The sequence below is a fragment of the Metopolophium dirhodum genome, chromosome 1 (genome assembly GCF_019925205.1).
Source record: "Metopolophium dirhodum isolate CAU chromosome 1, ASM1992520v1, whole genome shotgun sequence".
Lineage (NCBI taxonomy): Eukaryota > Metazoa > Arthropoda > Insecta > Hemiptera > Aphididae > Metopolophium > Metopolophium dirhodum.
Genome location: NC_083560.1, coordinates 95,199,239 through 95,215,439, shown reverse-complemented (window position 1 = coordinate 95,215,439; position 16,201 = coordinate 95,199,239). Strand labels below are relative to the sequence as shown.

The window sequence follows — 16,201 nt, the reverse complement described above, 5'->3', positions numbered from 1 at the left end:
TATAAAATCCATACCTACATGTATATGCCTTTATGGCTTATGCAGTTATGCCACTATAATATTTTCAATATCCGCGTGTACCTACGTGATGTATATGTATTACATTAAACATAGGTATATAAAGTGGGTACAGTAAATAATACCTAATTTTGAACAATGACCTAAATTAATATTACTTAAATATCTAAATATTAGTTTTCTAGTAGGTAAATGTTTGATATAATTTGATTATAGATTATTAGATATGATTTATGTTATAATTTTGTATGTGAACCTAGAGCTGGTGGTATGTGAAATTCACTCACCGGTAGTCGGTATGTGTTTACATACCGGTTTCTGTCGGTATACCGGTATGGTAAATACCGCAAATTTTTTCGGTAAATACCGTCCCTCAGATAAATACCGTCTCTTCGATAAATACCGTCTCTTCGGTAAATACCGTCTCTTCGATAAATACTGTTCCTTCGGTATATACCGTCTCTTTGGTTTATACCGTCTCTTCGATAAATACCGTATACATTCGGTAAATACTACATGTATTTTAGATCATATAAATACCGTATATTATCGCCGTGTTCCGTGTAGTCTCAAACTTCGTAAATACGTTGAGGCGCCTTTACACTTCATCGTGTCGTGTTGTTTAGTGCAGACTATAGGTATATTAAATCCATGGGACATTATTTAGGATAGGTATCAAAATATTAGTAACACGTTACCTATAAGTTGAATATATCTAAATTCAAACGACAAGGTCAAGTGTGCCTAAAGGCTAAAAGCTCCTTTACCGAACACGGTGGTAGTAGAAACTGGAAAGTACAAATTTTTTATGTGAATCAGAACAAAAAAAAATAATTATAAAAATAACTCTGACACACAAGGTTTACACGAATATGAGAGTAAGACAAAATGCATAGACAAATATTTAAAAGATATTCAACTGAAATAAAAATTACTTGTTTGATAATAAACTTTATTAATTAGGTACAAGAATTATAAGATATTATAATATTACAGTTATTATAACTAATAATGAATAATGTTATGCATAGTAATGAGTGATAAATTGAATTATTAATTATGATATAAATAATACACTAAAACATAAAATCATAGCCATACATGTTAAAATAATTATATTACTTATAATAGGTAATGTATATACATATTTAAAAATGTGTTCCTTTTACAATAAAATAACAAAGGTATACTTGTATATTCTTTTTTATAAGTTATACACTGTTTTATATCATAATCATAAAAATTATCATTTTGATGATTTTAACAAATTCAAAGTAATATAATAAATACTAATAGTAGTAATATTTGTTTTACATAAATGTGTTACTTTACACAACAAAGTTAATATAATTAAATTAAAGTTTACCAAAATACTAAAAATAAAAATCATACTAGTTAACTACCAACTATCATATGAGAATTGTTTGATAAAAATATTAGTTGTTCAGCATGTTCCGCTGACAACGATGTACGTTTGTCAGTAATTACGTTACCTCCATAACTGAACAATCTTTCACAAGGTACGCTAGTGCCTTGTATACATAAATATTTTCTTGATAATAAAGATAAATTCGAAAACTCTGATTTATATATTTTCCACCAATCAAGAGGGTCTGAATCTATGTCTGCTTTGGGAATTTGAATATATTTTTCGATTTCCGCCTCAAAAATATTTTAGTCATTTAATGTTGATTCAGAAGGTACATTTTTACTTAAAAATAAAGCTATGCCTATAAATTGTGCAAAATGTTTCATTTTAGTTATGTGTCAAATAAAATGTTTTTTAAATATTATAAACTTACCAGAATAACGTTTTTTTTTTCCGATGAAAGCGATTTATTTTTATTTATTTCTCCTGATTGATCTCCAGATTTTTTCAACTCTTCTATTAGTAATTGTTTTATATTACTTAAATCACAATCATTCAAACAATACGCTTTATATCTGGGATCTATAAACGATGCTAATTGTATCAATTGTTTAGTATTTAGATAATTTTTCAAATATAGTATCTGTTATTAAGAGTTCTACGTGATTGAGTGCTTGCGATAGTTCTATATTTAAAGTTTCATCTGTATCACCATCTTCTTCGGTATTATAATTTATTTGAGAAAAAAAAGTAGAAGATTCTTCTAGCAATATATTTTTATCAAAATTAATGTCTTCAGTGTTGTCAAATAGTTGAACACTATCCGTTTCTAAATTAGCACTTTGTATGGAATTATGACAATTATGTATTATATTTTCTGTTTTATTTAAATTTAATTTTAGTTGCTCGTATACTGGCCATAATCCTGAAATGTTAACCTTAGTTTCTGATGCTAAAGCTTCGCCCAACTGTTTTAAAGGATCCATCATATGTAATATACGTTCAATTAACTTCAACTGGTTAAAAGTGGGTAAAATTTGTTGGTGTTTAGTGCATATTAAAATTTTTTTCAACGCTTTATTCTCTGTATTTAAAAAGTTTAAATATGGAGGTAGTGACTACCAACGAGTGTCAGACGAAGACGGTGGAACTAGAGGAGAAAGATCTAAATTTGTCTGTTCATTTAATAATGCACGTTTCATTTTGGAACTGTAGTGGAAAACAGATCTTACTTTTACTGCATTTTCAGTACAATATTTAACAGGTTGTAAGGAAAATGCATTTGTAACACCAGTATTTAAAACATGTCCAAAGCAAGGAACATGGTTAAATGACATTAGTTCAACAGCTTTTAAAATATTTGATCCACAATCTGTGGTGATACCCGCGATCTTAGATTCGTCAATATCCCAGTCATTATGTAATATTTGCTTGATACTATTTTTAATATTAAAACTATTGTGGTCGATATTCAAAGAAGTGCATGCCAAGCAAAAACTTTCGAATTCCCATTCCTCATTTATAATATGGGCTGTTAATCCAATAAATGGATGACCATTTCCTGATGTCCAACAATCAGTTGTGAGGACAAGATACGATACACCTTTTAATTTTTCCTTAATGCAATTTTTTACGTTTTCGTATAATTGAGGAATTTTATGGTCAGAATAATATTTTCGGCTAGGAGGTTCAAAACTAGGACAGAGGACGGAAAGTAAATGTTTAAATCCTTTTTTTCTACCGAATTATACGGTTGCATGTCTGCACACATCCAAACGGCAATGGCATGCTTATATTTTTCAACTGTTTTTTAACAAGTGGGTGATATACTTTTAGTTTACTTTGTTTCAAAATGCCTAAATAAAAAAAATAAATGTTTTATATTATGTAACTGTGCAATAATTTCTTAAGATTTTAAAATTCAAATGAACGACAGTTATTTAACATAAGATTATAACGATAAAAATAGAAAATAATTTTAATTGTTTTTAAAAGATATTAAATATACACTTTTCTCCCAAAATTGACCGAATATGCAAAATATGCATTTTAAATTAAACATTTTTAAACTCATCCTTGTACCTATATCTCGGATTTCTAGTTTGGTCTGCTATGAATCGAGAGTAGAATTTAGAACGATATGCACAACTTCCTAGCCCTACTTATTACATACACTTAGATAACAATAATTTTGGCTAGCTACTGCCCTGACTATCCGACGCCAAATTGCTTTGAAGATTAATTAAAACAGGATCATCAATATTGTACTCTTGCGCTTCTTCAGATGTAGTAATTGTACTATTTCTTTAAAAATGATTCAAATAATACATTTAAGATAATATTAGTTTTATTAAAGATTGATATATTAGGTATTTATGTATGTAAGCTCAGTGCTTACCCATCAATTTTCAAATATTCTGAATACAAATTTGGATGTTTGTAACGCAGATGTGATTTTAAATTGCTCGTGTTACCGCCTTTGCTGTTTTTTTTTCGCCGCATTTTTTACAAAGCCCTTTATTTTGGTGTTTTTCAAAATAAAACCAAATTTTTGATTTTGTTTTCATAATTATTTTTTATCTAAATTTAAAGAAAAATAAATTAAATACCTAATTTTACTAAAACCACAGTAAAATTAATATAATAATGATATTTAATAATTACTAATAATTAGTAATAGAAGAGAAATTTTATTTTTTCTCAATGATTTTTATTTTTTTAATGCTTGACAATTTATTAGCGTAGAGCGATAAAATATAGAAAATGTTGTAAATATGGAACGGTACCTATATAAAATAAGCCACAGTAACAGGAATTGTCAAAAAAATTATACAAGCTGTTAGAACATCACAAAAACCTGTTGATAAATCATTATTTACAGTAAATATTATAACATCATTAAAAGTATCATTTTGCCCTCCCCTACAAACATTTCTAAAACATGCCCCCTTGCTCCCCCCCCGCAATTACACCACTGTATGCAAGCGATGTTTTAATTGAACCTGCAATTTCACTATGGGCTCTCGCCCAGGTGACCTCCCTCTATACCTATACGCCACTGGTCGTTCATTTTTTTTTTCATGAAAACACCACTGACATGGGCCATACATATTTCAATCAAAAATGTATTCATCAACCAATATGGATACACAAACAATTTTATTATTACCAGCTGTTAATGATAATTATGTACATAATATAATATTTTATAATTGGAAATTGTCTGTGAATAATGTGCGCTGTAAGAGGATTGGTGAGATGAGGACTTACAATTTTTGTACATTTTTTATTCTATATAACAATTCCTGTTTTATAGTTTTGTTCAACAATAATTATATTTGCTTGATCATTATTTACTTAAGAGGATGACGTCAGCACAACATTTGTTTTCTCTCTCAGACCCACGCGCAACATGGATAAAACGCTCTCACCTAAAATCGATTTTTTTATGATTTTTGAGTAATTTTAGAGTAAAATCAACTATTACAAAAATTATAGAGGATAATATTTTTGAGGGTATTACATATCGATTTCATATTTTATTGTTATTTAACTGGGTATCACCTAGGAAGAAGTTAGAACACACACCCTACCCTAAGTACCTAGGCATTACTCTTGATAAATTCTCACTACATTTTAGAACACTGCGCCTTAAAGGATGATTCACACTGAACCGACACTCGCAGACCGGCACCGGACCGCACCGACCCGTACCGGACCGACATTTTGAGAGAGTATTCACATCATACCGTCGTACACAGACAGACAACTAATGTAACAGTTAGTAAGTTATTACTAGTGCAACTAGTCCCGCATAGGTTGTCTAAAACTATGTTTAAAGACTTGTCTACTAAGCATCTTGCCATGATGGAAATAGCTTTAGATGAAGAAAAACAAGAAACAATGAAGGATAAAGGTAAAAAACGTGTTTGGGTGCATGAAATTTTAAAACAGAGAAAAGTAGATAGTGAATTTTATACATTATGTTCGACTCTTGAAGATCACGAAGAAAAAATTTTTATTTATTTTAGAATGTGTTCATATCAGTTTAATATACTTTTATCAAAAATAAAAAATGATATTACTAAACAAAACACTCACTTTAGAGAAGCGATACCAGCTAAACAAAAATTGGCAGTATGTTTAAGGTGAGACAATATAGAATTACTAATACATTATTATTATTATTACATGCATTGAATTCTGCTAAATTTAAATTTAAATAAGAGCTCATGCTGAGTGTCATATGCATAAATAAAATTACAAGCATTATTCGTTATATTTTTTTCGACTCATAATTAATATTAATATAAAATAATATATTTTAACAATCGTAACAATTAAATGCAATTAAAATAAAACATACCGGAAACTAAGTATATTATAAATACAATTTTTATTTTTAAAAATTACAATTTAATATAATTATTGAAAAAAACAATAGTCATTTTTAAAGTATGAATTAAGATATGAATGTTGTTGAAAAGTTACCTACGTTTGATGATGTGTCTGAATCAGAGTGGTGATTTGAACCGTCAGTATAACTTTGTGTGGATTGATATATTGGTAGCAACGCCGATATATGTTGTTGTTGGTATTGTTGTTGATATTGTTGTTCATGCAGTTTTTGAGATTTTATGTGATCCAGTTCTAACTCAGAAATCACAGAAATGACTCTTGTTTTAGCCAAATGCTGGAGATAAGGAGAAAATTGTTTCACCGTCGAACCCATATTTTGAAAAAATTGATCAATCACATTAGTTTCATTTTTTTCTGTATTTGCCTTAACTTCTTCTTCCTTTTCTTTTTCCATGATGTATGTCATCAAATGCGAGGACGCAGATTCTGAACTTACATGGCCGTCATTTTTTTTTATTTTTTTGGGAGTCATAATTTTCTTTGGTGAAGGTTTACAAAATTTTGGACATAGTTTCGATGGTGTACTATTTGTAATATTTTCTTCAGGTAAAATAATACTTTCCATTTTGATGTCGTCAAATTTATTTATTTCGTTTTTAGAATAATTTAATTCGTTTTCTGAATCGGAACTACTTTTTTCTTCGTCACTTTTAGTATCAACTGAGGATACTGTTTCCCTTTCCTTCGTGTACGGTTTCAAAAATTCCATCTCCGATTCGTAATTCTAATTTTTTAAATTTTTGGCTTTTTGACCCGACACTGTTGCACTTTTTTTAATAGCTCTTCTGTAAGCGTCCCTTAAATTTGCCCATGCCTTTTTACATTCTTGTGCTACAAAAAAAATATCAGAATCATATCGTTATTCTATTAGAAACGGGACTAAGTCCAAAAATCTATGGACGTTATATATTAAAATTTTTATAAAACTCATCAAAATTATTGATTTAATAATTATTTAATAAAATATATTTTATAACTTTTTTTTCATAGATTTTTAGCGACAGAACTACCAGAACCAAAAAAAGAAAATTGGGAGCAGATATCTAATGATTTCTGGGAAATTTGGAACTTTCCAAACTGTATAGGAGCGTTAGATGGTAAACACGTTGTTATAGAAGCACCTCCAAATAACGGATCTATGTATTATAATTATAAAAAAACATTTTCCATAGTTTTAATGGTATTAGTTGATGCACACTATAAATTTATTGCAGTAGATATCGGGGCTTACGGAAGAAATAGTGATGGAGGTATTTTTTCAAATTATAATTTCGGAAAAGCACTTGAACGAAACAAATTAAATAATCCTGATGGAAAACCACTTCCGGAAACTAGTGAAAAAACCCCTTTACAATAATTGGTGACGAAGCATTTCCCCTAAAAACATATTTATTAAGACCATTCCCGGGTCCTCAAATGTATGCTGATAATACTAAAAGAAAATTTAATGACCGTTTCTCTAGAGCAAGAAAAGTAGTAGAAAATACTTTTGGACAGCTTACTCAAAAATTTTGTATTTATTCAAGAAGAATGAAAATATTACCAAAAAATGCTGACAAAATTATCATGACTACTTGTATTTAAAATACTGTATTATAAAATTACTCAAAATGTATAATTATATAACTTTTAATAAACAAGAGTCTTATTTTAAATAAATGTTAATTATCTTTAGAAGTAAAGGAGTGTTACTTACTTGGTTGATTCATTTCTTGTCCAATTTCCTTCCATATTGATTCCTTAAGCGAATAGTCACTATACTTTTTGTGACTTAAATCATATAAGCAATTCCTAGCTCTAACTAGCTCAATTAAAATTTCATTGTCCATTTTTAAGCAAATAGCTGTAGATTTGACTAATAAAATACGTACTATAGGTTGTTAACATACTTTACATACTGAATCAATATTGTGATAAATATAATAATATTTTAAAATAATAATATTATATTTTTAAATTCTATTTTAGTAGACGAACGTCGTTATTGCGTTCATACCCCAACCCCCCCTCGCCAATACGACAACCGTGCCGACACGACATGCACCGACAAAACATTATTTGATAGAATGTTTGTCGGTACGGCACGGTGCGGTTAGTGTCTGCGCGCCGCGCGGTGACGGTCTGTTAGATGTAATCAGTGCCGCAATAACCGGGTGTGTTGCGTGTGTTGAACACACGGGCCCAGGGTCCCAACCCATAATGGGGGGTCCAATGATAAAAATTTAAAAATATATAGAAAGAAAAAAATAAAACCATTTTGTTATAATAATAATTATTAATAAAGATTGAACAATAGATCGGTTTCGTTTTGTACACAACATTATCATACATCAACGTTTCTTTGCGGCCTGTATAACCGAAATTAAAAATAGTTTGGTTGCAATTGATTCAAATGCGTCATGCGAAGGAACGCTCTTTTTGACCGGTTTAGTGTGAGCGTGTCTACGCGTTTCAATTATTGGTGCCTATTTTTGTTATACGAGAAAAACGAGACCGGGCTCGCTTTTATAATACACGTTCAAAAGGCGAGTCTTCTACGGTCGGTGTTTTGTAGTCGGTCAATAAACTATCCATTTTGATAACGTATGTGAAAACTTAGTTGCAATATTTATATGAATAATTAAATTTAAAATAATAAATAAATGATTGCCATAATTTTTTTAAGTGAGTACAGTATTTATTTTTGAGTTTCTAATTGACTGTTGATGTATAGTATGTTCAATTTATTAGATTCTGAGCGAAGCGATGAATGTATTGATTTTACAATGATGTGTTTTTTTTTAAATTTTTTTTTGTGTCTGTCCATTACAGTGACTTACTTGTAACCTACTGTACAGCAGAAGGACATCCACTTACCCACCTTTTTGTTATTTGATAATTATTTATATTTAAAATGAATAAAAAAGGCTACAAATTATTACATTTATTTATTTGTAAATACATAGGTACCTACGCGTTGTTAACCTTATTTTGTATAAGTAAAAACTTAAAATTCCAAAGTATATTTTCAAATTTGGAAAAAATAATTTTACAATGGTCGATAGATTAATTTTTCAATTTTCAAGAGTAAGGGAGGGGGGCCTATTCATTTTATTTACACGCGGGCCCAAATTGGCATAGTTGCGGCACTGGATGTAAATTGGAATATTATTTTATATTAATTAATTATTTGTCTGTCCGGTACGGGTTTGTGCGGTCCGGTGCCGGTCTGCGAGTGTCGGTTCAGTGTGGATCATCCTTAAAACGGAAAATATGTGCTAGAAACACTCTATTGCGAAAATTGGTTAGCTCTAAGTGGGGAGCTCTTTCCGAAACAGTTAGAATTTCTGCACTAGCTCTGTGTTTCTCGGTTGCTGAAAATGCATACCCGGCGTAATGCCCGGAATACACGAAGCTAGTTTTTCAAGCTAGGATAGCGAGATAATGCTACTATGCTAGTAAGCTAGTAATTTTAGCTTTGTGAAAACAGAGCTAGCTTCGTTTTTAACCTAGCAAGCTAGTGAATATGGTAGCTTACTAGCATGTCAAGCAAGGCTAATTTAATAGGATTGCATTTTAATTTTTTGAGCTGGAAATACCTAGCTTGCTATCCAAGCTTGAAAAACTAGCCTCGTGTATTCCGGGCATAAAGTAGATCAACTCACACTAAACAAATTTATACTACGTTAAATGAAACGGTACGCATTATAACTAACTGTTTAAAGCCAACACCAGTAGACAAACTATATCCTCTAGCTGGAATAGCACCACCACATATACGTAGACAAATTGCTAGTGACATAGAACGGACGAAACAGATCATGGATGAAAGGCACCCAATGTATAATACACGAATTGAATGTTTCAAACTAAAATCAAGAAAGCGCTTCCTCCTACAATGCACGAAGAAATTATAAAAAAACCCACAGAAGGCAAGATTAAAATTATGGGAGGTTGAGAGTAAACAAAAAGTTAAATAGAAGTCACAAGGATATAACCACAAATGGATGGTGGAGGACACTAAATGTGCTAACGTGCAAGAGTTGGACGTTCGAGGGAGAACCTGAAAAATGGAGAATAAGCGATTTGAAGGACGACACAAACTGTTTGTGGAGAAGCCCAGACAATGTTACACCGGCTAAATTGCAACAAATGCCAATCAAATGTGACGTAACAAACTTTCAACTTATACAAATGGTATATAACTATACAAATGTCAGAATTTTGGAGCGATGAAATTTAAAAAAACACAAATCATACGTTACCTTTATTATCATTATCTACTCAAGACATTATTTACAGGCACGGATCCATGCCCCCCCCCCCCCCCCCCCGCAGACTGGTGAATTTTCTATTATATCTATTTATTTTTGTTTTTATCAGACTTAGGCTGAAATTTTATTTAAGATGCCTCCCCCCCCCGTAAATATGTTCTAGATCCGCGCCTGATTATTTCATATTTATTTTTTTTATATATAACCTGTTGACTTTTTCGACTAATTAATATAATGTTGTGTTATCTATAGTGTAGGTATATGTAATGATGTTTATATATTTATTTACCTTTAATATGACCTACCACCACGATTCGTGGTGGTAGGTAACAATTTGAACTTTAACTGCTTAAAAAAAATATCTTGTGTATGTAACTTTAATATTTTTAAATAACTATAGTTACAACTTACAAGGAACTTTGTTTTCAAGCCTTTTGACTCACCAAAAAATGCTTTATTGACATTTATAATGCTTTTAGGTATGTTTAATAATTTGATTACATGGTACAATAATTTTCAATTATACATATTTTTTCTTTAGAAAAATTGATTTTTTATGAAAAATATTATTTATTTTGTAACTAATTAATAAAAATAAAGATGTTTTATTTTTTTAAATTATTAAACAAATTATACTTTGATAACACCCAAAAATTAACAATAATATATATTGTGACCCAGGGACTGGAACCGAACCTAAAAGAAATTTTAAAATATTAAGCACCAGAACCGAAACCTTTATTTTAATAAATAAAGTACTGAAACCGAACCTGAATTTTTAAATTAAATAGGTTTTTTTTGGTTCCAAAATAAAATAATTTTATCTATCATAATTTAATGGTATTACTGATTTGTGTATAAACTATGTGTGATTATATAAGTTTTCTAATTTTTCTCATACTTTTAATTAAACCAGCAATCCGAATAGGTATTTAAAATTATTATATTTTTCGGTACCTAAATTATCTGGAACCTAAAACTTTATTTTTTTTATCAAATTACTGAACCGAACCGGAACAGTTATTTTATTTTTAGAGAACCAGTACCGGAACCGATACCAATAAATTCAAACGGTTCCAGTCCCTGATGTGACCCACTGATTGAATTTTGGAAATTTGTATTTTCTAATAAATGTTTGTGGGAGGGTGGGTCCTCAGAACTATCATCAGCAACACATATTTATTTGAAGATAGCTGCCACTGCTTATTATAATTACATTTATAAGATATTACAATATTGATACTTACTTTACACAGTTACGCAATTGTTGTAGAGTTACTTCACTGTACTGGTTTTAAATTGTAAAACGGACTGGCAGATAGACCAACATTTAAACAAAATTACCGATGGCCGATATACATGAGATAAGATCACATATCTCTCAGCTACAGAAAGTTGAACGTTTATTTATTTATTTGTTTTAGCCAAACCAGTTATAATTACTCAATTACAATAAATTACATAAAAATAGCTGATATGTATACCAAATGAGCTATAAGCTCGTATCTGGTATACAAAGTTTGTGAATATTATAATTAATTGTATAGTAAATACTAATACATTTAAAAATATGACTTAATTAAATATAACATCGTAGATGGATATTTTAGAAACAAAATTAACATCAGAGTTACATGTGGTTAAGATATATGTAAATATATTGACTTTTTATAATTTTATTAATGCACACATTCTTTCAGTATTTTATTAGATTTTCGCTATGTTATCCACTTGTAAGACGAGATAACAAATGTCACTGTAACGGCCCCTTAACATGTTTCTATTTTATTGATATAATATTGTTCCTTAGCCTTCCGAATAAATATTGTTAATTTATTTCTTTATGCTATTGTGCTCAGTAATAGTTAAATAATTTATTATTTGATGTATTCTTTTTAATTTTCATATTAAGTTTATTTCTATTTTTAATTGATGGCACAATTGCACATCCACAATTTTAGATTAAAATGTCTCCTACTTAATTTGTACCTTGATACAATACAGTTGTTAATTCTGTCAAATATAATTTTATTAATAATATTTATTGCAGTATTAGTATTATTGGTTTCAAATAATCCAGTCCATTTGATACAAGGTAACCAATATATGATGTTAAATTTGAATGATTATCTATGGGTTTGTTATTTACTTGTAAGTTTTTAAGCAACCTATAATTACGTAATGATCTGTTATCTAGTCTTAATTTCTGCTGGGATTTTATTAAATATGTAGTTAATACTACAACATCTAGAATTGTATCCCACTCTAGTATGCATACAGATTTGAGAAGTAAAACCATTTGACGATGGTATATTTAAATAGTTTTTGGTTATAAAAGTTGTATTTTTTTCCAACGTGTCAATATTTATATCTCCAATCCATGTATTTGTATAAGACCTGAGGCCATTATGGTTAAGGGACTATAAAGAAAGGTGTATTATAGAGAATTTTGTGAAATAGGACTAAATACATTCAATTTTAATTTGGTTTCGTTCTCAAAAATATTTTGTTAAACAGAAAATTTTGTTAAATGGAAGTTTGTTATATGGAAGTTTTACTGTATCTTAGAATCTATATGATAAAATTTTTCCAATGTGCACGATGTGTCTAAATTTAAATAAAAATATTACGCTGTAGTTAGTTTATAAAATAAAATTATAAAATATATTTTATTATTATAATTATAAAATAATATATAATTAGATCTTTGAAATATTTTACTTTTATATATTTGCCATATTCGACTTTTTTGCAATATATCTAGCCATGACCTGTCCAAATGAAACAATAGCCCAGTTCTTTACCTTTCATTCTCAATTCCCAAAATAATTTTTTTACTGAATGCAGTTACGACTTTTGTTTAGATTTTTTTTTTGAATAGATTCGATGAATTTTGTATTCTATTTTATCTTGTTTCTTAATAAATTCGTCATGTATTTTCCTTGATGCCAATTCGACAATTATCAAAGGCATATCCAGGTTTCAGATCGATAGTTTACGATAAGCGTTTTCAGTACCTATCAAACAAGTTAAGATCTATTTTTAATGCATTAGCAATGTCATGTACTAAATTGTCAACATTTTCGTCTTTTTCCTTTTGGATACCACTTATTTTTTTGACATAACAAAATTTCTCATTTTTCTCCATTGCTATTCTTTGAATTACTTTATCTTTTTCTTTCAACGATTTTTCCAGTTTAATAACACGATTATTAAGTGCCTCTAATGAATTAGTTGTAGTTATCTGGTAGGCACCTGATCCAATCTATTGATAGTTGATTTTGTATCTATTCCTAATGTTTTAGGACATAGGTAGTATATTATTTTCTTTTGTCTTGGGAGCATCTTTAATTGGGATAGCATCATGTCATCATAGTATAAATTTTAACTTAAAAATACACTCCAAAACACTTATTTTTGGATAACAGTTTTAATGTGTTTAAGATTATCTTTATCCATTATTGAGGATTTCATATAATACATATAACATGTAGCACATTGTAGAACTGTCTTCTTTCAAGCGATTGATATTTGACAAGACACACTGTCATAATATGATATTATTATAACACAATGTTAATATAAACATTTAGTAATTAACACGCACACATCTTTACTCAACAAATGACACAACTGAACTAAAGATTGAACACGAGATAATCTCACATATTTAAATATAGTTTAACTGTAATTATATTTATATAAAATTAGAGAGAGAGAGAGAGAGAGAGAAAAGAGTTAAGCATGTTACAATAAATTATGTAACTGCATACAAGTTACAACTTACATTTATTCTGAATATGTATTACAAGATTCCTTATTCTATCAAAAATACATTCACAATTTTTTTTAGATTACTTTGAAGTTTTAAAAAAGGAATCTTGTAACACAGCTGATATAGATAGTTATGAGATGAACAATCTAGATAGCATCGAAAGATATTGTCAATAATTTTGTTAAATGCATTTAGTATTAACATCATTTGTGATTTTCGTAATACTGAATGATTATATTATACAAAATTAATGTAACTTTTAGAAAACAGTAGACTAAATTTAAAAAGCTAAACTATTCACTAAAATCCCCAAATAGTAAAATGATGAAATTAAAATTTAGATCTAAAAGTCTGACAAAATGATATCTACTTAGAATGATCAGATTGTTATTCTGTCAAAATAGTTTGGATCATTTCTAGGTTACGGAGGAATTGATTTCCTAACAAAAGTTTCATATAGTTTTAGAAAAAAAATGGTAGTTTAACAGTTTTAATTGAAAATTGATTTGTGCAATAACCTGGAATATGGGATGATAAACTCGTATTGAAATCGATAGTTCTAATCAAATTTGTCAGGATTCTTAACACTTATAGGTCTAAATTATGAAATAAATATACTGCAGCTAACTGATTTTACTACAATGATGTCGATTGAAATGTATAAATGTAAATATAATATAATATAATTAATCTAAAAGACTAATTTAAAAGAAAAAGAAAATAGTTGAAAATTTAAATGCTTGTGCGGGGTTGCATAAATAATCACTAACAATTTAACAAATCAATAGTGAGCATAAGGTTCCCTATCATGACTTAGTGGCCCATGATCAATTTTAATAAAACCATAAATCTAATAAATTTTATCAGCATATAAGCATGTTTAATAGCTTTTAAATTTAAACATACATTTTGTGATATTTTTTTATTGTTGTTTGGGAGTGAGATTTTTCTTTAATTTTTCTTTGTAATGTAGCGTAAGTAATTACTTGATGATTACAGACAGAAGAATGAATCTGTTGAACATATTATTATAGATTACGAGTACTGAACTAAAATTAGTAATAAACCATTTAAAAATATAATAAATATACATTTGATCACAGATAACTTCAGTTAGTATCTCTAATCTGTGTAAATTTCACATTACTTATTCTAGCACATAATTTAAAAACTAAATTTAATTATTAAAATATAATAATTTATTTTATTTTGGTGATAAAGTACACTTTGTACAGTTAATTATATAAAACAATACATCTACATTGATTACAGTAATAAAAAAAATTATTATTGCTAAAAAAATAGTCAAATTTAGATATTATATTCAGATTACAATTTATTTTAATTATAATGAAAAAAAATTATATTATATATTATATAATAATAACACAATTTATATATATTAACAATAAGAACTACATTGGCCAAATGGTTTTCAATTTCAGTGCTTATCATTTTCAAACGATGTGGAAATGAATGCATTTTTTGTAATTTAAAAAATATAATTTAATATCATACACATTTACTAATAGAAAACCAAAATTATCAAACTGAACCGTAATAAAAAAACCAACACTAAAAACAAAGAAATATCACCTATTATTTGTTTTGTTGTACCATAAGACTTATAATTAAAATAAAATTACTTGTCTGTAAATTGATGTAAACTTTAAAATATTTAAAACAGGAATATAATGAAGTTTTTTTAAACATTTATTTAAAGGTTCTAACCTTGGGTCCACTGTGTTCATGAATTGTATAAAACAATTGGCAACAAATTTTTAGAGGGTGACATCTCAACATTATTTTAGTGAACATATCAGCAGTTTGGAATAATCAATTTTATGTTCTGAACCAATATATCTGTATAAGTTTTAATTTTTATAGTATCAAGCAATATAATTAGTTTAAATTGGTGAATCAGTGAAATCGATGGGATGAATGAAAATAATGTAAAATAGTTAATTAAAATATTATTGAATTACAAAAATTATATGTAGATTAAATTAATAGAAGCAGATTTTAAATAATTAATTTAATTTAAAAATCTCAAATCTACTTCTGTAAAAACAAAATGTTTGGCTTCAGAATAATTTTATTTAATGGTCAGAATGATTGTTTTATGGAGAATATTAACAAAAAAATTAAATATTTTAAAAGGTTGTTTCCTAGTAGTCTTCATTTAAGATTTTCACAAAGATACACAATGTGTATAGGAAATATTTTTGTCTACACTATACCAACAATGTGACCTACTATATCTTTATTTTGGTATGTTATCTACCCTATATTATTAACTTTATATAATCAATCTACAAACATAACTAAATTAACGTAATAAACTAAACTTCGTAATAATAGTAATAT

At 28.4% G+C, this 16,201-nt stretch overlaps 1 protein-coding gene and 1 pseudogene across 1 annotated transcript; both read right to left on the bottom strand.

Annotated features, from left to right (window-relative positions):
- Positions 1 to 1,998: 1,998 nt before the first annotated feature.
- Positions 1,999 to 3,889, bottom strand: LOC132946687 (E3 SUMO-protein ligase ZBED1-like). The gene is made up of 6 exons (XM_061016744.1): positions 3,786 to 3,889; positions 3,600 to 3,691; positions 3,129 to 3,243; positions 2,514 to 3,082; positions 2,294 to 2,471; positions 1,999 to 2,227 (listed from the first exon to the last, which is right to left on the bottom strand). The coding sequence occupies exons 1-6, from the start codon at positions 3,887 to 3,889 to the stop codon at positions 1,999 to 2,001; spliced, it is 1,287 nt and encodes a 428-aa protein (XP_060872727.1).
- A 1,960-nt stretch (positions 3,890 to 5,849) lies between these two features.
- Positions 5,850 to 7,635, bottom strand: LOC132946680 (uncharacterized; annotated as a pseudogene).
- Positions 7,636 to 16,201: the final 8,566 nt, after the last annotated feature.

Coding starts and splice junctions, on each gene's coding strand:
- LOC132946687 (XM_061016744.1), bottom strand. CDS start 3,889: ATGCGGCGAAAAAAAAACAGCAAAGGCGGTAACACGAGCAATTTAAAA. Junction 3,692..3,785: donor GAATATTTGAAAATTGATGG/GTAAGCACTGAG, acceptor TCATTTTTAAAG/AAATAGTACAATTACTACAT. Junction 3,244..3,599: donor AAGCAATTTGGCGTCGGATA/GTCAGGGCAGTA, acceptor TTTTTTATTTAG/GCATTTTGAAACAAAGTAAA.